This window comes from Ictidomys tridecemlineatus, chromosome 11 (assembly GCF_052094955.1).
Source record: "Ictidomys tridecemlineatus isolate mIctTri1 chromosome 11, mIctTri1.hap1, whole genome shotgun sequence".
NCBI lineage: Eukaryota > Metazoa > Chordata > Mammalia > Rodentia > Sciuridae > Ictidomys > Ictidomys tridecemlineatus.
Genome location: NC_135487.1, coordinates 98,320,623 through 98,345,444, shown reverse-complemented (window position 1 = coordinate 98,345,444; position 24,822 = coordinate 98,320,623). Strand labels below are relative to the sequence as shown.

The 24,822-nt window shown below is 38.2% G+C and overlaps 1 protein-coding gene across 19 annotated transcripts in view; it reads left to right on the top strand.

Annotated features, from left to right (window-relative positions):
- Pde4dip (phosphodiesterase 4D interacting protein) overlaps nt 1-24,822 on the top strand; it is a 228,908-nt gene that overhangs the window by 36,951 nt on the left and 167,135 nt on the right. For 18 of the 19 annotated variants that reach the window (XM_078026881.1, XM_078026897.1, XM_078026895.1 and 15 more), the window contains exon 2: nt 20,322-20,377. In XM_078026881.1, coding sequence (XP_077883007.1) covers nt 20,350-20,377 — 28 coding nt within the window. In that variant the 5' untranslated portion in view covers nt 20,322-20,349. Of the gene's footprint in view, nt 1-775; nt 1,141-20,321; nt 20,378-24,822 lie in introns of those variants that run through there. The other variant, XM_078026879.1, reaches the window with a different exon arrangement.

Here is a 24,822-nt window from a genome sequence, read left to right as displayed (position 1 = left end):
AATTATGGCATGTTTGCCTTGTTTAAACCTTGATACATATAAGTAGATGGTTCAGTGTCTGAGGCAGTGTCATCTCAGAAGGACCTTTTCCATGATCTTAAAACAGCCCCAGGGGGAGATTTGAGCTCCTGATTGCTCCTGTCTTAAAGTTTATCTAATGTTTTCTGGGATGTCCAGAAACCCTCTATCTCCTTGGAGCTCATAATATAGCCCAGTTGCTGTGGAAAACGACAAGAAAGGAGGTAGAATACCACAGAATCAAGGAATGTTTGAGTTGAAGGTAGCTATTAAGGGTAAGACGCTTCCCTTTCTGAGGGAGATTTCTGTCCCTGGCTTGTGGTGAGTCATATCTCTAGGAAAATAACTCATGTTCTGTGACCAGCTAATGCATACCTCTGCGTTCAGGCAGGATTGCGCTGGAACCTTCCTAGACTCCATCTCCGGCTCCGAGGTTACCTGTGGGTGGGTGATGCAGTCCTGTACGTGGGAGGACCTCCTCTCCAGATTTTCCCTACAGTTGGTTGGTTTTATTCAGAGCCTCTCATTGGGATGAATGCGGGATAGAAGGTGTGGGAAAGCGTCCTCTAAGCCCCCTCCCCCGTTGCCAACATCATTTCTTTGAGTCTTTGAGAGGCCGTGAAGACCCAGGCATGTGTTCAGGCATCCTGTAACCTGGGCGGATTCAGCCAGGAGCACACTGGCTGTCGGGAGCTCCGCCTCCCTCGCTCGCGGTTGACAGCTCAGCTGGTGCGGAGCAACTCGTGCCAGCCAGTCGTGTCTCAGCCTGGGAGTGTGTGCGCGCACCGCCCGCGCCGCTGCCTCTGGCCCCGGTTTCCACAAACAGCTCCAGCGCAGCTCCGCTCAGCGTCCAGCTTGCTCCTGAGAACAGTCCCTCCCTTGTGCCTGTCGCACCGTTAGCTGGAGGTTCAGCCACGTCAAACTGGTTTTCTGAAAAAGCAGGGCGAGTTCTCTCTTTGCCTCCGACGCGGAAAGAAGGAGCTGGGGAGGAAAAAGCTGGGGCTTTTTGCACTGGAGATTCCTGAGCAAGGCTTCTCATTTTCCCAGGCTGCTTCCACTCCCGGGTGAGGAGCGCCCTGAGAGTAAGGAAAGAGCCTGGAAAATGGAGCAGACGTGGGCGAGGTACGTGAGCTGCTTCTTTCTAGCTGCATCAGGGAATTAGTGGCCCTCCTCTGTCCCCTCCCCCAGCGCCCTTAGGAAGAGGTCGCCCCTCACCCCTTGGGGCCTTTGACCCGTTCTCTTTTTTATCTGTTCGCCCTCTCTGATTCCCAGTCCATCTTTCCTGGTCCTCCTGCACATGTTCTGTTCTCTGGTGCTTCCCTTGCTTAATGAATCTTCCTTCCACATACTCTAGACATTAAAAATACTCAATGAGGTTCCCTGGAAGTTTGTGTAGAAATGTATGTCTTTCCCTGACTTGGTGTCCTACTTTTCCATAGACTAGAGGGACCCCACTTGTTTTTTCTTTAGAGATACCTTTAATTTTTAGCACTTTGAACAATATCGGATTCATTTGCACCCTGCCACGTTTTCCTTCTCAACCTCACCCTGCGCTAGTCACACAAAGGCAAAAGACTGAGTGAGCAGAGCCCAGCAACCCTCTTCTATCTCCAGAGCCTCTAGTTGGAGCTGACTTTCCCCAAGAAAATAAGACAAAGAGTTCAGGGTACCCTGCATTGCTCAGGCTGGAGCCAGGGCAACAGTCTGCTTTTAAGTCAGACTTTGGAGATATTTGGTGGAATTCTGTTTTCTCCATCCTCCACTCCCAACTCCTTCCCCTACATATTCTTTAAGATGGAACTCCTTCCAGGGAGGGGTAAGGATAAGGGACCCTCTGTTGAGACAAAGACTTAATTTTTGTTTTTAGGAGAAGTGTAGGTGGGGAGACTATATATCAGAAGTGTTTCCATCATAGACACATCTACAGGGTTTGACTTTGGAGAAGTGAGGTGGGGCCAATGAACATTATGATTTCTGAGAGAGTGAAGACTAAAACTACAGAAGGTAAATTGTGGGTTTAACAGTACTTATACAAAAGACCTGGTGGTGGTGGTGTGTGTGTGTGGGGGAGTTAGTTTATTGTTAAGCTCAACAAGAGTAAACAGTTTAATGTGAATATTAAAGAAAGGGCAAAATGAAGCATGGGGTCTATTGCCAGACAAATTGTAGATTCTAGATTTTTAATTGTTGTTCCTACTTTTCGTGTTTCTCTACTCTTTCTACTCAGGCATTTCCTGTCCTAGAAGAGTGTGATCTTTAGGGAATCACTAGATTAAAAAAGTGCAAAGAGACAGGAGGGGACTAAAAGCCATGTCTTTAGGGATACCCAAAGAACCTGAAGCTCTTTAGTCTGGAGAAGTACAGACTGGAACAGGGGAAGGATGTGGTTGTTCTCTTCAAAGTTCTGAAGAGCAGTTGTTGGTGGAGGGATTAGATTAATTTAGAATCTCTTAGGAGGATGGAACAACTGATGGGAGCAATTTGTGGGGAGGCAAGTAATGACTTAGTATAAGGGAAGAGCTTTCTAAACAGCTACCTGAGCAGTACAGAGATCCCTGACCCTCAAGTTATTTAAGCAAAGGCTCTATGACCTCTTGGTGGTAATGTCAGTGAGTGTATCAGAGATTCTTTCCATCAGTGTTTTTCATACCTTAAACCAAAAGTAATCATGTGAAAGGTTTGATACCTAGCATTGCAAAAAAAAAAAAAAAGTATTATTTGTTAACTTTCAGAAGAATCACAAATTATATGTTTATAATCCAATTTTCATGAACTGAGCATATGCACACTATGGTAAGCACTCAGATAAAAAATGAGAACATAGCCTGCACCCCTGAAGGCCTTCTTATGAGTCCTAGAATAACCATGACCCTTATATTGAACACCATAGATTCGTGTTGCCTAATCACCTAAGTACCGCCAGGTGCTCTGCCACCGAACCGCACACCCTGCCTTTTATTTTTTATTTTGAGACCGATCTTGCCAAATGGCCTCCAACTCATGATCCTCCTGCCTCACCCTCCTCAGTAGCTGGGATTACATTCGTGTGCCACCACACCCAACTTGCCCCTTTTTTTTGTCCTTGGTCGGGGAGGGGACTGTGACCTTCTCTCTGTTTCCACAGAGTGCCTGGCGTCTAGGCACTTCCATTTACAGAAATGAAGTCATACATTTTTTACTTTTTATCCAGCTTCTTTCACTCAATCTTATGCTTTTGGGATTCTTCTACATTGTTGGGCTTAGTTATTGTTCATTTGTTCTTGCTTCTAAATAAGATCTGTTGTGTGTAAATATGTCAGTTTGTTTATCCATTCTATTGTTAATAGGCATTTGAGCAATTTCCATTTTGGGTCTATTAAAATAGTGTTTCCTATGAACATTTATGTACATGTCTTTTGTGACCATATGTACACATTTCTGATGGGTAAATAAATAGAAATAGAATCACTGGATGACAGAAAATGAATGTTCAGCTTCAGTAAATACTGCCAATTTGTTTTCTAAAGTAGTTACGAAAGAGGTTTCTAAAGAGAGTGTCCAAAGGGTAGTGACAGTGAAAAGGTGCTCTACATCACTCATCATGAGGGAAATAAAAATTAGAACCTCAGTTTCATATCACTACATACACATTGAATTGCTGAAATTGAAAAATTAGAAAAGAACTGAGGGTGTATGTTAGTGATAGAGTGCTCGCCTAGAGTGCAAGAGGCTTTGGGTTTAATCTCTAGCACTGCCAAACAAAACAAAACAAAACAAAAGCAGAGAGAGAGAGAGAGAGAGAGAGAGAGAGAGAGAGAGAGAGAATATACCAAATGTAGGCAAGATGAAACCCTTAGAATATTCACACTTTTTTTTTTACCCTACCCACAGTAAGAAAGGTCATTTACATTGTCACCCAATTCACTTACAAATGTAAAAAACTGAAAGTGTCATGTAACAGTACTTAAACTTACTATGTGTTTTATACTCTGATATTTTCTATTCTGTTCTTCTTTAGAAAACAAATGCTGGTTATGACTCAATTTGTTTCACCACCTAATTGGTCACAGTTGGAAAAATTGTATAATTATAGCTGTGGTTAGTGTCTCAGATCCTTCTTAACTTACAGATCAGATCAGTTCATAAGTATTTATTACAAATGCAAGAACCCATAGCCAGTCACATTGGCGCATGCCTATAATTCCAGTGACTTGGGAGACTGAGATCATAAGTTTGAATCCAGCCTCTGCAATTTAGTGAGGCCCTATGCAACTCAGTGAGACCCTGTCTTTAAATTTAAAACAAAAAAGGACTGGGAAGATAGCTCAGTGGTAAAGTGCCCCTGGGTTCAATTCCCAGTAGAGAATGAACAAAAAACCCCAAACAGGCCCCTCTGCTAGATGCTAAGCACAGAACAATGAATGAGACTGATTCTCTGCCTTAGAGGGTTTATATTCTTATCTATAATTTTTAAATGAGGCTAAGGCAGAGAGGGATATTGACTTCTCTGAGAGAACAGTGGAAAAATACAACCTAGGGGGTTCTGAGAATAGAAATTAACTTTAATTCCTACCATTTATTAGGCTTTTGTTGGGTGCTAATCCCTTTGCATGCTTTATTTCACCTAATGTTCAGAATCCCATGAGTTAAGTATTTATATTCTTCAGATAAAGAAATTGAACTTAATAGAGAACAAATAATTTCCCCAGGGTAACACATACAACAATGAAAGAAATGAAACCTAAAACTATTTAATTCTAAAACTTGTGCTCTTTTTAATTTTTTAACTTGAATTTTGTAGGTAATTCAGTTTCTGAGTTGATTCTGAAACTGGCTACTTGTATTGACTCCTCTTAAATTTATGAATAAGCCTAAGACTGTGATTCTATCCCCAAATTTCATTCTGGGAAGCTCTGGAAAGTCTCTTCTCCGAGAGGTACTTCAGCTGACCCACCACAATCATATTCTGCTCAATCTCCCCACAGAAGACAAAGTACTAGGGATTTGAGTTCTGAAAATTGCCTTAGCTGGGCATGGTGGCACACACATGTAATCTCAGCAACTCTAGAGGCTAAGGCAAGAGGATCATAAGTTGGAGGCAGGCCTTAGCACCTTTGTCTCAAAAAAAGGCAGGGGGTGTTGTGGATATGCTTCAGTAGTAGAATGCCCCTAGGTTCAATTTCTAGTACTGAAAAAACAATTTAGATATCTAGAAGTAAAGGATATCTAAATTGTTTTAGAAGAGAATGTTTCCCCACCTTCCCAAGGGGCTGTTGCCTGAATGTTGCCAGACTCTGGTTAAATCAGTGGGGAGAGTGTGGTTGGTTCTAGAACAGCAAATTTCCCATGGATATGCCAACCTTACAAAAAGCTGGTTTGGTTACTAATCAAATTGAAATCCATAAATAGGGTAAAAGTTGTCAAAGGAATAAGTTCACGGAGATGATGAAGAACTTGACTACCCAGGTAGTTTTCCTTACCTCATGGATCTAGTATCAATCAGGAAAGCTTCTACTGTTCTTGAGTTTTTAGCTTCTACTTATCTAGACTAGCAACTCCCTGTGTCTTCTGCTTTAGAGATTGTGGATATTTCAGAGTCAGTATTTGTATTAATTTCCTATTGTTGCTGTAACATCGTACCACAAATTAATGGCTTATAACAGCAGAAATTATTACCTTGCAGTTCTAGAGGTCAGAAGTCTAAAAATTGGTCTTTGAGGCTAAAATCAAGACATTTAAATAAATGTTTGTGAACTGGTCTGATCTGTGAGTTAAGAAGTGTCTTGAAACATCGGCAGGACTGTGTTGCTTCTGGATGCTCCAAGAGAGAATCTATCCCTTACCTTTTTTAGCTTCTAGAGGCTACCCACATTCCAGGCTCCATAGCCTCTGTTCAGCAATGTCATCACTCTGGGCTCTGCTTCCATTATCACATCTCCTTCACTCATTTTGACCCTGATGTGTCCTCTTACAAAGACCCCTGTGTTTACATTGGGACCAACCAGATAAACCAGAATAATCTCACCCCAAATCCTTCATCCCTTTTACCAAGTCCCTTTTGCCATGTAAAGTGGCATATTCAGAAGTTCTGGGAATTAAGTACATGGACATCCTCGGAGTGCCATTTAGCCTGCCACAATTGCTACATGCTGGAAAAGTCATTGCTAATTCTCTTCCACTTTCTGTAAATAATATTGGAAATCTGAATAAAAGTCAAACCCTATGTTAACCTTATACTACTTCTCTGAATCAAAAATAGCAACAGAGGGACTGGGGTTGTGGCTCTGTAGTAGAGCAATTGCTTGGCATGTGTGAGGCCCTGGGTTTGATCCTTAGCACCATATATAAATAAACGAATAAAGTGAAAAATCTATTGGCAACTACAGAAAAAAAAAAGCAACAAAAAAGTGAACTTGAAATATTTAAGGGAAGCCTGTAAGCCTGAAGTTTAGGAAAAGAAAGCAAATTATCCTTTTTTGTTTTGTTTCATTTGATTTAGTGAAATGCAAACATTAATTGTATTTGCCTGTTATGTCTGTGACAATTTTGGAGAAGGGAAGTAACATTCAAGAAAAATAATGGTCCCGTTTCAGAATTTGATTTTGTTTCTTCTCTTTATGTAAGACAAGATGTTCATTTGATAAAGCTGTATCATACTTAACAGATCCCCATTGATAAATTATTTGTATTTATTCTGCTCCATGTTAATACTTAGCTAAAGAGGAATGGGAGACATTTATATTTTTTTGAATTGATGATGAATTAGTACAGAGTCCTGTTTACAAAAACATAGTTATGGCCAGAGATGGCAATTAGCCCCATATTACAGATGAATATGCTGAGGCTAGGGAGGTTATGTGATATTCTAGTGTTCACAACTAGTATGTATTAGGTCTGGGTAATGATGATGTCTTTACTTACTATGATGATGGTATTTTGTGTATAGCATTTTGTATTCGGAAAATGCTTTTTTCATATTTCTATTTCTCAAACATGCTTGGATGTTGAATTTCCTGTTTAATATTCTGCTGTGCTGGTGATTAGTTTATTGGGTTTTGAAAAGGAAAGTCTGAATTGGCAACTATGATCTATCTTGACATGGTTCAGAAGTTGGATTTTGATTGGGGGAATTTGTCTCAATCAGTGCTTTTACTCCTTGCTTATTTCCCACAAACCAGATCTATGTAGACCCTATCCCAACCCCTTTTTTTTGGACTGTGTGCTCATGGTGGATTTAAAGTACTGGATGATTGGGAAGGGGTTACTTTTCTTTGGAAATGTGAGGAGACTGGGCTTTATCACAGTGCCTTTTCCATCCTGGGTGGCTGGCTTGACTGTGGCTAAGGGATTGTTGGTGCAAGACTATGTTCGCCATCCATCCATTCAGTGGATGCCCAGAGACAACACTCCCATTGAAATTGTCCCAATTTTATAAATAAAATTCTAAACTGAGTGCAGAACATTCCACGAGTTGTTTCAGGCAAAAGTTCAAATTATATTTAAAGTTACAAGAAAGTTCAGAATAAAGGAGATGTCATAATGACCCAAGATGGCTCTTTCCGATTCTATTTTAAAACATTCAGATGCACTGAGGACTTGTTGTCCTCTGAGAGCATCTTCTGAGTTCTGTGGTTAGCAAGACAAGCAGGATCTGATTTTTTTCCCCTTGAGTCTTTCTAGCTAAAGCATGGTCTACCTTGAAATGGTTCTGGGCTCTATAAATAGTCACAGACTATTTATAATGAATTTTATAATATAAATAATAACTTGTATTTTAATAACACTTTAATAGTCTGTGATACATTTTCCCTTAACCTGTCTTATTATTTCTGGTCCTTTCCTGCTTGTTACATTTTGCAGAAATTTCTTTCTTTTTTGGCTTCTCCAAGGCCAGATAGGAAAGAGGTATCCTTCTATTAGTTTCTTCTCATCGTGTTCAGGGTGACAGGGGTACACAGAAGCAATAATTGGGAAGCATTGATGACAAAGGAAATTGAATAATTTCTAGCATTTCATGCAATTTAAAATTATATTTATTTTCAATTTCATAATGTGGTATATTATTATTCATAACATAGGAGAGCAGTTATGTGGAATTACTGTACATTACTTAATCATTCTCTATGCTGAGGCCTGTAGTTCTCCAATTTTTACCTATGATAAACAATTGATAAACATATAAGTGTATAAAGCATTGTCTTCTATGGAATTATTTTTGAATGATAGATATTCAGAAGCAGAATAACTGTGTCAAACATTTCCAGTTCTTTTTTTCTTTATTTTTTTAATCGGTAGATGGACTCAATACCTTTATTTTATTTTTATGTGGTCCTGAAGATAGAACCCAGTGCCTCACATATGCCAGGCAAATGTTCTACCACTGAGCCACAACCCAGCCCAAAACATTTCCAATTCTTGAAAACATATTGCAAGTTGCTTAGACCTTGTATTCACATCAACAAGGTATTTTGTTCAACTTAAAAATCTTTTTCAAGACTGGAATCCCTTTATTGCAGAGAAAGAAACTGAGACACACTGACATAAAGAGGTGATTCCTGCTTTTTAATTTTTATTCATTTTAGTTTTTGGAACTTTTTTATTCCTAGGTGAATCAAGTAACATTCCCAGCTTTTACCCTTCTCAAGGGTAAACTGCTTCCTTGTTGCTATCAATCTTCATTAGTATTACAAACTATTCACTGAAATGATAATACATTTTTCATCTAAGAAAATAAAAGTATATTTAACTTACATAAAAATTATGCATATATATTAAGATGTCCATTTCGAGGAAAGAGGAAAAAAATGTGCTGTATTTGCTTGTGGAATTGTGGGCAAAAGTCAATATTATTTTTTTATAGCAGGAAGAAATTTACATTGTGTTCACCAAGTGACAGCATATAAGTTTTAGAACTGAGTTTGTTTTAGAAACATACTTAGATATTTTTAGGTTATTGTCACCATGAGAACAGCATTATTGCCAGCAGATGTAGGGAGCTTGTTATAGAGTGATGGTCACTCTACTTACCCTGAGCTATAATTATGATGTGTGGACCTTAATGTACCGGATGTTCCCACCCATGCACCTAGCCTTGCTTACTAGGATAACTTTGTTCATCCTTCGAAGTTAGTTTCATCATTACTGCCTTTTGGAATTATTTTTGAATGCTAATTCTGGGTATTTGCTGTATTCTACTCTGTTATAGCTTGTACCTACTAGGTTTATTTAACATTTTCCATGATCAAAATTTAATGAAAAAAAATTTAATGAAAGAATTAACTGTTATTTGTCTTTACATCTTCAGCATCTAACATTGTTTATAGCACTTAGCAGGTCCTCTGTGAAGATAACATTCCCTGAAAGGCTGATGTGAATATCTGTGGAATTTTTTCCCGTGATTCCACTTATATTCACATCAGCCTTTCATATATATATAATTGTTTAAGACATATACATCAAGCTCCTTTTATGATTTAGACTTATTAAATACTCAGTATATGATAGGGAATGGCATATAAACCCTTTCTTCAAGGAGCTGATGTTCTAGAGGGATCCTTAGGCAGGAGCATGTATTGGTGTTATGCCTTGACCTCCAGTTTCTTAACTTGACTTTACTTCAGTTTGCTATAAGCACAGACATCCTTTGTCTCTTCTTTGCACCAGATTCCCTACCTTCAAAATCCTTAACTCTAAAATTATATTCCATGACCACAGATCATCTCCCCCATTTTGCTGTTCTTTCTGAATGTTCAGTTTACTGCATCACTTAATTCTGTTCCTCAGCTCTTCCATTTGCGCATGCCCTCCCTACTGAGCCTAGATTCAGGGTCAGCTATTTGAATCATGTTCTCAGCACTGCTTTAGAATCTCTGACATGTTTATAATCCCCAACTCTTGGCCTTTTTCAATTGTGTTATCCTCTAGAATCCTATAAGCGTTGTTTTAGTAATTATGAAACCATATGGAGAAAGAAGTCTCTAGGTTCATTTTTTTTAATCTCAGATTGATCTGTAATGCAAGAAATTCTCCTTCTCCTCTCTCCTACCTCTCCCTGCTTCCTTGCTATACCCTTCCTCCCTGGACTTTTCCTTTAAAAACACATTCCTTACAACCTTTGGTTTCAGTAGTGTAAATGAAAGCAAATGATCTGTTCAACATCATTTCTTTTTTTGTAGAATTCACATAAGTAAAACTAAAGAATAATTTAAATACCTAAAATCATTTTCAATGTTGTCTTTAGGTGATAGCATTTTAAAAATTATTCTGATTTTTCTCTGTAAACCTTTCTCCTTTCTAAAATTTGTATAAGTAGCAGGTAGTTCTTTTAAAGTCACTAAAAATAGATAAAAAGTAAATAAATGATGAAAGATGATGTGAATGAAAAGGTAGATGGAAATGGGAAAAATCACCTGTCTCTTGACATCTAGTCTACGATTCTAGATAGATTGAGTCAGTTTTTCACCATACCCCAGTGCCTTGGAACTATTAGTTCTTAGTGGAAACTAAGGACTGCAGAATGCATTGCCAGTACCAAAAGTAAAGAGTAAAATATAAATTCTAGAAGCAGGTGGGGAGACCATACACCACTGGTGAACTGACAAAACCAAAGTAGATTATTTTCATGTCTCTTTTGAAAAAGTGATACCTGAGGATAGATAGAGGGGAATTTATTAGGTATTTGTATGTCTATTGACTTCATTAACCAAGGTGAGAAAAATAATTACAGAAACAGCCTTTATCTTTTTATAGTATTAAATGATTTCTATGAACAATGATGGAAAGTACCAAGAAAAATAGTTTCCTTTAGGATGAAGACTTATAAACAAAATGAAGATGAAGAAAAAGAAAGGAAAGAAAAAAAAAGGACCTAAACAGATGAACAATGATGTTGCAGCTCCCTGCAGCTATTGTGAATTAGAGCGATAACTACCTCTCAGAGTTCTGTTTGGTCGTGGTCACTCTCAGTGAATAGTCTGTGTTGAGTGAAGGGTGTAATTGCAGCCTGTACAGTAGAAAAGTGGATGTTTCTGGACCAGTGCCAAGTTAGTCCACCCTTAGCATATGGAGGGAAAGCTCAAAGGGATGCTCTCTCTGTGCTGAGGGTCTTTGCCAATTCAGCATCCTTGTTTGCAGAGGTTATAATGATAGGTTTTGAGATGAGAAAAAATGATAACCTCACTGTATTTATTATATATAATAGTTCTGTGCTCTGCATCTGTGACTTCTATCCTATTTGCATTTGAATATGTGTTTTTGCAATTCTGGTGCCAAATGGGAGGTATTTGGCAACATTTTGAACATAGAAGATATATTCACTGTTACTCTTGGCAAGAGAAGAAAAGATCTGAGAAGGAGAAGTTTCAGAGCATGTTCATAAATTGTCTTTTCTACTTTGATTGTGTCTGTTTCCATCACCTCTCTTGCCTTTCAGTTTATTCCTGTATCCATTGGGACAATGACCGTTGTTATCACAGAAGGAGCTCGGGGAAGATGTGAATATTTTAGAGAAATTTAGTTAGAGATGGGGAAATTTAAAGTAATGGCTGACTCACTTTTTCAGGATAGGACCTATATAAGTAGTCATACCAGCTACTTCCCTTTTAGGATTTTAATTTGTCATATGGCATCTGTAACCTGAATACTCAAAGATTCAAGTGCATGATGTATTCATCAAGGATAAGTTGGTATCCCAAGAAAACAAATTTGTTTTAAATCTAGATCTCCTGTAGATTACCCACCCTTCCTTTCTTCTTGGTTTCTCAGGTGCCATTTCCCTGGACTCAAGGCAGATATGAAGGAAGCTCTCACTATATGTATAGATAAAAATAGGACATATTGGGAAGAAAAAAGGTTTGGAGTCAGGCAGGATACCATTGTCAAATTCAAGCTCTGACACCAACCAGCTGTGTGATCTTGGGCAAATTATTTCATTCATCCAGGCTTCTTGCTTCCTCTTCTGTGAAATAGTGGTGACAGTGCCTAAACTTCAGAATTTTATGAGGATTGAAGGATTCCTGGACACTCAATAAGTTGTGGAGGCAGCATTGGTGGTGGGTGGTGATGGTTGTCCATAATAATAATGATGGTCATTGATTAGTGTTGAGAAGAATAATAATGTATGAAAACATTGTTGAGCTGTAAGGTTATGCATAGGTAGAATAGAAATTATTACCTGTAGATGTCTTTGTGTTTAATGTGATACTATTTGTGAAATCCTACAATTTACAAATTGTCAGGGCCAGAGTTTAATGTGATACTATTTGTGAAATCCTACAATTTACAAATTGTCAGGGCCAGAGCATGACATATATAAAAAAAAGTAGGCCAAAGTTCTTTTCCTTCTAACCCTTTTTAATGTGCCAAGATTGGGTGTGAATATAATTTTAGGGATGTGAAAAATGGACCTTTGAAAGATTTCTTTCGTTTGAATGAACATTTAGCAACTCACAACAGATGAGCTTTAAGATGATAGGAATTAGAGCAGGATGTGTGCTTGGTTCTGTGCTTCCATACTTAATACTGTGGGGACTTTGGTAAACAATAAACTTCAATCTTCTTGTCATGCAACATATTTTTTTTGATAAGACCACGGTGAGCCTTATCCTTTACATATTTCATTTTTTTTATCTAGGTGATTAATTAGAATGAACAATATAGTTAAATAAAAATACATTCTCCAATTTAAAAAAATAGGAATCATTGTGTAAAAATAGGGGGGAAACTCACCTGTATTTTCTCTCTCTCTCTCTCTCTCTCTCTATCTATCTATATCTATCTATCTATCTATCTATATATGTGTATATAGATAGATATATGTGAGTGTATTTATGTTTATATATTAATATGTATATATAAGTATATATAAATAAAAACATATATGTTTTAGATGTTGATGGACCTTTTTTTTTTATTTTATTTTATTTTTTTTATTGGTTGCTCAAAACATTACAGCAGAATACAACAGACACTAGTATGGCAGTATGTATAAAGATGGACCTTTATTTTATTCATGTATTTATATGCAGTGCTGAGAATCAAACCCAGTGCCTCACACATGATAGGCAGGTGCTTACCACTGAGCTACAACCCCAGCTCCTCACCTGCATTTTCTTCCACTCCAAACCCTCAGCCTTTTTTACTTCTCCAGGTTCTTTTCTGGTCTGTACCTATAGGCGTCTTTGTAGTAGTGCAAATCTTAGTCCTGACCTTTTTTTTTTTTTTTCAGTTTAGTGGGGGAAATCCCTGTTTTATTATTTGGCCTCCCCTTTTTCTCTTAGAGATAGCAGTCTCTCTCTGCCCCTTCCCCGTTTAATAACCGCCATTTAAAGGAATCACTGCTCCCTTCCCCGCATATTGTCCCATGGCAGGGAAATCCTTTCCTGGAGCCAAGAGAAGTATAGGAGGCAGCAAGGCCACTGTACCGATGGCAAGGGCAGCTTTTGCTCCACACATGGTGACAGGGAGGTGGGCGCTGGCAATGGCTGCATGTTTTCTATTGCTTCCTGGCCATCCCCCTAACCCTCTTCGGTTTTGCTCCTCCACTGAGACCACTCCTGACTCTTTCTTCGGACATTATTATTAAATCACTTTTGGGGTTTGTGTTAGATTTATATCACTGTATCATACACTTCAGATAAATGAACTTAAAAGGTAGAAAAGTGTATTTGGATCACATTTTCAAGAACCTCTGCAATTTTAAACATTCTCTTTCTCCAACCAAAATTGTCAAGTTTTTCTTTTTGAGCTGCTTTCAGCTCTCAATTCTCACTGTAAATTTGGCTCAAAGAGCCAGCAATACTCATACTAGCCTGAATATGGAGTTGCCTTGAAATTTCCTCCACCAGATTAATTAATCCATTACCTTTAAACCCAGCCAAGCACAAAGTCTCAGGTAATGGGTAAAATGTAGACAAATTGATGAGTTCTTTTTCTTTTTCTTCTCTTTTCTTTCTTTCTTTTTCTCCCAGAACATAACATAGGTAGCCTCTAGTCCACTTCCCTGTAGAATCCCCATTTCATTCTGGAACCTCATGAGCAAAGAGCCTTTACTGTCCACATTTCTATCAGCATTCTGAGTTGAAGCTCTTACCAGAAACAACCACTAAGCTCCACTTACTGCATTCTAGACTTTTCCTAACCTGCCTCTCCAAACTTCCAAATTTGTCCTACAATCCAGTTCCATCAGCTTCTGAACCATATGGTTAGGTTTAGTCATAGCAACCTCCCTAATCCTATTACCAATTTTCTGTGTTAGCTTTTTGCTGCTGTGACAAATACCTGAGATAAACAAAAGAAAAGGTTTATTTTGGCTCACTTTCAGAAGTTTCAGTCTATGCTTTCTTGGCCTTGTGACTTTGGGCCTGTGGCAACACAGTACATCTTGGCAGAAGCACATAGTGGAGGAAAACTGCTCACCTCATGCTGGTTGGGAAGGAGAGGGCAGGGGGTGGGGGGATACAGAGACAGACAGACAGACAGAGACAGAAGGGACTGGAATCTCAGTACTTCATTCAGGGACTTGCTCCCAGTGATCTAACTTCCTTCCATTAGGCTCCAACTCCTACCAATTCTACCATCTCCTGGTAGTATCACAGGCTAGTGATCAAGCCTTTAGCACATGGGCTTTTGGGGGCATTTAAGATCTAAACCATAACATTGTTTTAAGTAGTTAGATGACCATTCAGACCTGGGGAGCAAAATGAAAGCACTGAACACAGCCTTCATTATCCTGTTTTTGTCATGTTTCCTGTGTATTTATAGCTATGCTTGAAAAACCAGATATAGTCTTCTCTGTTTTCTGGAGATTTCCTACAACCCCTACCTGCCAGGCCAAAATTAATTATTATCTCACTTATGTTCTAAAATCATTGTTAAATCTGATATTGTCTCTTTGAGTCATGTATCTGCCTCCCACAATAGATAGATTGTGAGTACTTTTATGACAGATATATGTATTTGTATTTCCAGGGCCTGCTATGTAAACAACTTCTCAATAAATATTTGTGAAATGGAATTTAAAAATCTATAAATGAAAATGCATTCTACTGTCATGTATAAACAATTAGAACAAATAAAAAATTAAAAATCTATAAATGGCACTCAGTGCCATAACTTTTGCTCTAAGTACTGCTTAGAGCAAATAATAATAAATAGCATGTTGTTTTTCTTCTTCTGAGTTTTTGTTTATAATAAGAGAACTATATCAAAAGAAACTGGAAAGATAGAAAATGCTTCCAGGAGCTAGCCTTTGTTCCCGGACTTGAAGATGCTAAGTGATGATGATGGTAAGTGATGAAGTGAAGCCTAAACAACCTAAGTGTGTGTGATTGGCTTAGGGAGGGCACCCACTTTGGGAGTTTGCACACCCATTTGGGGAGCAATAACTGGGTTAATTATTCTGAGACTAAAGAGAAGAAAGCAGTGGAGACTAGACATACATCAGCACTTTAGAAATGGTTTTATGATCTAGGATGGGGTTGTGGCTCAGTGGTAGAATGCTTGCCTACCATGTGGGAGGCCCTGGGTTCGATCCTTATCACCACATATAAATAAAGGTATCGTGTGCAACTACAACTAAAAAGTAAATAAATATTTTAAAAAGAAATGGCTTTATAGTCATTTTGTTCCTGAGATAGAACTCTCTCATATAATTCAGAGACTCGTTACAGAGCCTGATTTGTAATGGTGACTGCTGCTTTCTCATGGTTGTGAATAACATGATGTGTGCTTCCTCTTAGTCCGTAAATTAAGCAGGCCAAAATATGACAATGACATCAAATATGCAAGGAAGAAATTATACCTGACTTACAGAAAATATTTCACTGCAAGTTCTGTTGTGGTGTTCCTCTTTGCTAAGGAAGAAGGAGCTCAACTCTTTACCTACTGCCACTACCAAAGTTAGGAGAGATCAGACTAGTGGGACTAGGGAGATACTCAGATCTTAAAGGAGCTATATTACTAGATGTTTCAAGCCAAGCAAAATTGATTGCCTTGGATATTCCTTGCCATAAATGAAACTAACATTCTTTTAAAATTACAGAAAGGAGCCATGTGGTGGCACAAGCCTGTAATTCCAGAGGCTTGGAAGGCTAAGGCTTGAGGATTGAGAGTTCAAAGCCAGTCTCAGTATAAATGAAGCACTAAGTAACTCAGTGAGACACTGTCGCTAAATAAAATAGGGCTGGGGATGTGATTCAGTGGCCCAGTGCCCCTGAGTTCAATCCCAGGTTACCTCCCTCTTGAATTACTGGAAGGAATCATGCACAGTTTGACAGTATCAGAATATCAGGGGGTAGCAGAAGGCTTTCAGAGAGGAGCAATTATTTTTCTGATCATTCCCAACCTAATCACCCTGGAATACATTAGGAAAAGATAATGTGATATTAAATTTTGAAGTATTGATTCTAATATCTTAGCTACTTATCAGCTAGTTAAGAAAATATGGGGTTGTATAATATGCAGAAATCAAAAAATGAACAGCTTGTGGGTGTGTTGTGCTTGGAAAATGGTTGGTTCTTCCAATTAAGCAGAATAGTGTCTTGGTAAGAACATTCATTTGTATGAGTTTAATGAAATTGGTATTAGTATTAACAGATTGATGAGGTAGGGAGAATGAGAAAGATAACACTTATAACTCATTTATACAAGGAAAGCAAAATTGAAAGTCAAAGCATCTTGGGGAAAAGATTATATATGGACATGTATGTAAGAAAGCTGTAAGGTCCTAGACCATGTAAAAAAAGAAAAAGGGGCAAGCTATATAGACATGCTATCTGAACATGAGTTATTTATGGACTGATGTTAAGGAAATCTAGACTTGACTTTGAGAAAGAGTATGCAATTTTTGTTCTGGACTTAGGTAATATGGAAGAATTTACCAATATATCTTGCTGGTTTGCGGGGGGGGGGGGGCTGGAAGTGGGAAAATTTGGAGTCTGTCTCTACCATACCCCAAATTCTCTTTGCACTTTGGTTTATCAGATGTTGTCATAAATTGCAATCCCCTAGGTATATTCTCTGTGTTTCTTCACTTATGAACCCCTTCCCTTGGGGGCATCAAATTCCTTCCCAACCTTTTGGAGCAGCTGAGTGACCCCCACTGCCTGACAATAAGAGAGGGAACTTGAGCTGTTAATAGAGCTAAAGTGGTTTTTAAAAAATCTCCTGAGAGATTACAAGTATGCCTTTTAACTCAGTGCTTGTCTAAAGTAACCTCTCTGTCCTTCCAGTTATTAATTCACACTAGACAGGCAGCAAGCTCAGAATGGCTGTTGGTTGGGAGAAGGTGAGGTATCTGGGAGGGCTGATCCTCATTGCCTTGTTATAACATGCTGTGATCTGTAATATGGGATCTGCAGATAATGAGGACTAAGTGAGATCATGTCTGGAAAGTAGCCCAGATCCTTAGAAAGTATTAAAATGGGTTTTATGGTTAAGTATCTATTAGACTAGAATTGCGTACTGCCATTACTACAAGGACCTTAGAAATTCATGTCCTTCTTTTACAAATATTTGAGGAAACTGGATCCCAGATAGGTAAAACTAGTTAGTAGCTTGTCACCACAAACTAATGAATTGTGTGTTGAAGCAAATAAGTTTCTTAAGATTATGTCTTAAAACATAATCAAATTCTGTCCACATCTGGTCTGTACTTATAGCCTTAGAAGTCTGCAGGGAGCTTGTTGGGCACCATAAGTAAGTGAGCAAGCTGGAACTGCCAGGACAGGGAGTGGCAGGGACTGTAGCAAACTTTGTGTAAAGGAGACAAGTTGTCTCTGAATATGCAGACGGAGTGTTTTGGGACTCTCTTATTTTCTAGGGGAAATTAGAATTGGCTTCACCTGGCATGAACTAAATAAAACATGTTGTATTTGGCCTGAGGTTGACCTTGTTCCCAAAGGTATCAGATGCATGTTCACCTTTGTGGATGCTCAGTGATTAACAACAGCTAAGTATAAGTTTTTCCTCTACATCAAGACATTGTTTTTGATGAATAGTTTTGACATCCTTCCCCTGCTTTACCTCAATAGAAGGAAATCTATAACCAGTATACTCCTCTTGTGTTCTTTACTGTCAGGGAAACTTTTTAATGAGAAGGAGAAAGGAAAGGTATAGGACTAGAAAGAATCACAAGCTGCTGATCTACTTTTGATTAAAGAAGAATTACCAGTTGTGTTCAGTCCAGTGTGTCTGTCAGTACTTACTTTTTTTTTTTTTTTTTAGCGGCATCCAGGAAATTTAAAAAATGTTTTTATTATTGGAGTATAGTTATACATAATAGTGCCGTTCATTTTGACATAATCATACATGCATGGACTGCCTGGTACTTTCAGGTCCATCTGGGGCTTAACAGTGAAGATTTATGCCAAGATCCAGTGCTGAGACGGGGAAAAAAGAACACTAACTTCCAAACAAATACTAGATTCTTCTCTGTCACTGTGCAAATATCATCTGCCCTTTAAAAAGAGAAGCCTTCTAAGTCTCTGTCTACAGAATTCTTTTTAGCTGTGACTGACTGGGAGTACCCAAAAGCTTTAAAAAATAAGCTAAATGTCAAAAACATTTCTCTGTAGAATTACTGCAGTCATCTCAGTTTCTTTCTTACCCACCCACCCAGTCTGTTGTCAAAACAGTAATCAGCCATCTTAAAACATTGGTCACTGGGTTCATGTCTCTCTTTGATTTACAAGACTCCAGTTGCTAAGGGCCTCTCAATGTCCTGAAAGGCTTTATATAGTTGGTGCCCCCTGCACAGCCTTCCCTTTACATCACTGACCTCACCTCCTTCTACTTCTCAGCTATGTTGACCTCCTTACTGCTCTGTACACTCTAGAAAGCTTCCTCCTAGGAGTCTTTGAATTTGATGTTGTCAGTTTAGAGGACTCTTTCCCCAGATACCCCATACTTATTCTGTTGCTTCTCAGAGAAGCCTTGTATACTAAAAATTGTAATCTCCTCTGCCTCTTCTAAGCCCTGAATTTCCTATCCATACTCCCTATTTCCTTTCTCTCTCCTTCTTCCTTTCCTCCTTTCCCCCCTTCCTTTCTTCCTCCCCTCCCCATCTATTCTTTCTTTCTGGTACTGGGGATTGAATCCAGTGGTGCTCTACTACTGAACTACATCTCCAGTCCTTTTTATTTTGAGATAGGGTGTCCCTAAGTTGCCAAGGCTAGTCTTGAACTTCCAATCCTCCTGCCTCAGCCTCCCAAGTCACTGGGATTGCAGGTGTTTGCTACCATTCCTAGCTTCAAATAGGAATCAACAATTTTATTTATTTATTTGTTTGTTTGTTTATTTATATTTTGTAATGAATGCCCTCCAACATGGTAAGCAAGCACTGCACCACTAAGCTTCATTCCCAGCTTCTCTTCCCCTTTTTTTATAAATAGTTATAATAGTTGTCCCCAACTGCTATGGCATGTTTTACTTACTTGTATTTCCTTATTTTAAGTTCCATGAGTGTAGGAGGTTTGTCTGTCTTGTTCACTGCTACGTTTGTAGAGCTTAAAACAGAACTGAGGAGCACAGTAGGTGCTTGACAAGTATTTGTGGGATGCATTTTGAAGATTTTTAAGTTAAGGATGGTGGTGTTTGCTGAGCTTGGTCAATAAACCTCTTGCTACTGGATCGTGGTGTAACTAGCATTTCCATGAATAGATTTTGTCTCTTTTTCAAGTTTTCTGTGTCAATTTTATCTCCTAAACATATCTTGGATTTTTTTGACTTTTCTCTATCTCCACTGTTTTTACCTTAGTTAAAACCATCGTGAGCTCTTGCTTGGAATATAGTCTCTCACTGTCTTCTTTTGCCCACTCCAGACAGTCTCACTCAGTAGCTGGATGAGCTATCTAAAATCTAAATCTCTAGTCCTTTGGCATTCATTCCCTAGTTTGAAATCCTTCAGTGATTTCTCATCCCACTCACATAAACCTCAATATCCTTAACCTATCCCACAGGGCTCTGTGTGGTCTCTGTTCCTCTAATAGGCCAAGGTCCTTCCTTTTTGACTTAGGATGTTTGCTGTTTTCTCCCTTTCCTTTGTTGTTTGCCCCCTTCTTAATCTGGTTGACATTCCCCTTTTCTGGAAATGTCCTTTCTCCGAGTTCTTATCCTAGTTAAGTTCCCTTTATTTGCCACAATGGTAATGAGTATTTGCAAAATTATTTGTTTAATGGCTGGCTGTATGTGTAGCTAGAGCTTAATGAATTTTTTTTTTTTTTTGTGGAGCAATAAATGAAAACAGCACATAGATGTTGTGTCCCCCCAGGGACTGGGGGCCTTTTGAAATGATATCTTACTAATTAATGAAATGTTTCTCTCCACAGAGATTATTTCACAGACGATGATGGAGAGATGGTACCCAAGACAAGTAATGCAGCAGGTAAGGATGCCATGGACTTTGTCTTGTTACATTCTTTTTATTTTTTAAATTTTTTTTTTAGTTGTGGTTGGACACAATACCTTTATTTTATTTATTTATTTTTATGTGGTGCTGAGGATTAAACCTAGTGCCTCGAATGTGCTAGGTGAGCCCCGAGCCTTGTTACATTCTTGGTTTCCTGTTAATCATCATTCTTTTGAATTTGGGGTCTTTTAAGTTCATTATGACAGACTCCTCAGACTTCTGTGAAGTTCCAAATTTGCACATACCACTGCAGCAGTGGGAATTATATAATCTCCACTGGGGAATTATGTGCTGCATAAAATTATATGTGCTAGGAAGCAGCACAATGCAGTAAATCATAATTGAAATACTTATGTGAATGCTTTGCACTTTTAATGATTCTATAATTGCCAGATTAAAGTCACTTGTAAAATGATTAAAATAAATTCTGCCACTAAAAGGAAATCTCTACCCTAATACACCATTAAAATGGTTATAATAATATTGTCAATCTTGGGGATAAGATTAAATGACAAAAAGCCCTTGGTATAGAGACTGTCAAGGAACAAGCACTCTGTAAATCTTATTATTGTTATTAAAGTAGTCATAACAATAGCACAATCATTACTGCTGTAATGTTAGCCAGAGATCTACTTGAATTATCAAACCAAAGTGAGAGACAGCTCTCTCTTTGGGGACCATTTTTCTCAAAACCTTACTCCTTATTGAGGGTTTTACTTACTTGTTAAGTGATTGGCCTTTTGCATAGTAGCCTTGAAGCATTGATGGTTCATGTGTATCACATGGAATGAAGGTTTAATTGGAACCAAGTAAGGATTTGAGAGTTACTGAAAATTAGTATTTGAACCTGTGTATGTTAAATTCAGAAATTCCAAAGGTTATGATACTCAACATTTTGAATGTCTGGGTCCTGCATTTTGAGGAGAATATCAAAGAATTAGGGCAAAAAAGGAAGGGAATGGATGAAATGCCCACTACCCACAGACATTTGGTGAGATGTTTTTATTTACCATTCATAATACATGTAAGAGCTTTGTGAGGACATATTATTATCCCCATTTTTATAGAGGTAATGAAGCTTAACAAATTAAGAGATTTGCTTAAATTCTCACAACAGCAAGTGGTCAGGATTCAAATCCCAGGTCCTTATGATCTGTTCTTTCCATCATGTCTCACTAATCTCCATGTAATATATCTGTTATTTATATATTTTTGTGGTACCAAGGGTTGAACCCAAGGGTACTTAATCACTGGGAAACATACCCAGCCCTTTAAAAAAATTTTTTTTTTAGTTGTTGATGGACCTCTATGTTATTTATTTTATTTTATATGTGCTGAGAATTGAACCCCGTGCCTCACACATGCTGGACAAGTGCTCTACTACAGAGTCCCAGCCCCAGCCCCTACCTAGTTCTTTTTTTATTTTTTATTTTGAAACAAGGTCTCACTAAGATGCTTAGAGCCTCACTAAGTTGCTGAGCTTGGCTTTGAACCTGTGATCCTCTAGCCTCAGCCTCCAGAGCCACTAGGATTACAGGCGTGCACCACTGTGCCCTGCTTTCACTCAGTAGGCTATTTAATTTCACCTAAATGTGAAAGGAATCCTTTTTTTTTTAAATTAAAAAAGTGGCATTTGCTTAGAAACATATGTCAACGGGACAAATGCAACAAAACACCACCATCATCATCATATGTTGTTGTTATTTAAAATCAGAGTGTTATACAATTAACAGAACAACTATTTTATGTAAAAATAATTGAAATCAAAACATAAAAAACAATTGAAAATGACTAGAAATATCATCTCCACGTAAAACTAATTTGTGCTGTGCACCAATAAAATCTGCTTTAAATTTCTGAGCTAAAGTTACTTAAAATTAGTATTTGAACCTGTGTATGTTAAATTCAGAAATTCCAAAGGTTATAATACTCAACATACCAGGCAAGGTTAGCAGCTATTGACAATGCCCTTAATAAGGACAGGGCTCTCTAAAGACACACTTAATACTGTGTTAATTTTATAAAAGTTAAAAGACACTGCACAGTATTCAGTGTTGAAACAAATCATTTAGTCTTAAGTTTCAGAATTCTTTTTACAGTTAATTTAAATACTTTAATACAGTTGATTTAAATACTTTAGGGCAAGGAAAAAACTGTCCTGGAACCACTTTATTGAACATCATCATTTTCTTTCATCATCTTTCTCTTCACCAGCATCTTTTGGATCCTTCTTTTTCCTTTTGTTCCTTTTCTTTTTCGACCTCAAAAAATCCCACCCGCATCAGACTGTCTTTTGTCCCAGAATATAGAAAAAGCCTTTTTATATTTTCCTTTATCGTAAAATCTGTACTTCCCTTAAGGCTGTATATTATCTGCAACAATTACTCCTGTTTCTTTTAGTTTCCTGACATCACTAATGGATAGGCCAGAATGTGACTTGCAGTGGGGTTGGGGGCAATTTTCAGAATCAAACAAGAAAAAGGCTGAAGGAGATCGCTTTGGTGCATGGGGCCCTTAAAGCTCTCTCTTCCCCCCCCTGCCCTTTTGCAAGGGGGAATATATGTTTTAATTTCTCCATCAAAATTGACCTTGTTCAACTTTATTTTATCTTCAAAATTTTTCTTTCTCTTTAGCAGACAAGAATTTTCATCTTTTTTGAGCATTTTAAAAAATTATGAGATTGACTGAAGCATGTGGTTGTTTTTTCTTGTGCTCTATGTTAGTCAACTTTTTGTCACTATGGCAAAATACCTAAGAAAATCAACTTGAAAGGAGTAAAGATTTATTTTGGCTTACAGTTTCATTTCATAGTTGCTTGGCTGTATTGCTTTTGGGCCTGTGATGAGGGTACATTGTGGGAGAAGTACATAGTGGAGGAAATCAGTTCACCCCATGGTGGCAGAGAAACGAAGAGAGAGGGAAAGGAGCCAGGGCCCCCAAAAATCTCCTTTGAGGGCATGGCTCCAATGATCTAACATCCTTTCACTAGGCCCCACATTCTAAAAGTTCCACCACCTCCCATTAGTACCATAGGCTGATAGCCAAACCTTTAGCATCTGAGCATTTGGGTGACATTTAGGATCCAAACCAGAACATACTCCTTCTGCCAAGTTTGCAAAAAGAAGGAGAGAGGGAAGGAGAGAAGGAAAAAGAAAAAGAGCATATATTCTTTTTCCTTAGGACCCCCTTTGCCCCTGTGTCTAGCTAATTTTTTTATGGAGATGTAGGGTGGTCAGGGCCTGTTTGTTCTCACTTGCTCTGATGCTATCTGTAGAACTCAATATATTGCCATAGCTTTTATTCTTTCTAATGTAAAAAAAAAATAATTCAGTAATAAATGCTCATTTTTCTCTCCTCTCAGCCAAGAAACAATATATTTTCTTTTATCTTTCACCATAACCCCAGCCCTCCCTGAGTCTCAGGTCCTCTTGTGTTCCATGCTAGACCAAGACCCTTATTTTTTCACAGTGTCAATGCTCAGAACTAGGCATAGGGTTCACAGGCCCTCCAAGAACAATACTTCTGTTGATTAATGGAATGGTTGAAATTTGACCCCTTTGTCTCATTCCTCCTGAGTCTTAGACTTAACACAGTATTAGCATACTGCTAAGAGAGATGGGTGGAAAGAACATGGGATTGGTTTTGGGCAAGCAAACTTTCTGATCCTTTATTTACTCAGGAGTAAAATGAATTCAGTAATCACATTGGTCTATTTCACTAGTTGCTGTGACTCTATAAATGCATTAATTCATGGGAAATTATTTTGTAACCTATAGTGCTATATGAAGATATTGGTTGCTACAATTATTATTCCTAAGTAGTATCCTGAAAAACTCTCATACAGAGATTTGTAGAAATACTTCTTAGCTAGTAGCTTTTTTCTTTCCTTTTTTAAAAAGTTAAAATTTTTTTCACAATACTTTTATGCTATTTTTTTTTTATTTTAAATGATGCTAAGGATTGAACCCAGGGCCTCATATGTACTAGGCAAGCACTCTACTGCTGAACTATAGCCCCAGCCCTTTCTTTCCTTTTAGACTAGTTTGGTTATTTTTTGTCATGTAACAAACTACTCCAAACTTAGTGGCTTGAAACAGGAATGGGTCCTGCAGATGTGGTGTAATCTGTAATCTCAGTGACTTGGGAGGCTGAGGCAGGAGAATCTCAAGTTTAAAGCCAGCCTCAGCAATTTATAGAGGCCCTTAACAACTTGGTAACACCCTTTCTCAAAGTAAAAAATAGAAAGGGCTGGGGTGTTGCTCAATGGTTAAGCATCCCTGGGTTTAATCCTGGGTACCAAAAAAAAAAAAAAAAAAAAAGAAAAAAAAGAAAAGAAAAGAAAGAAGAAAAGATTGTCAGCAGGGCTGGGATTGTAGCTCAGTGGTAGAGCACTTGCCTCGCACGTGTGAGGCCCTGGGTTC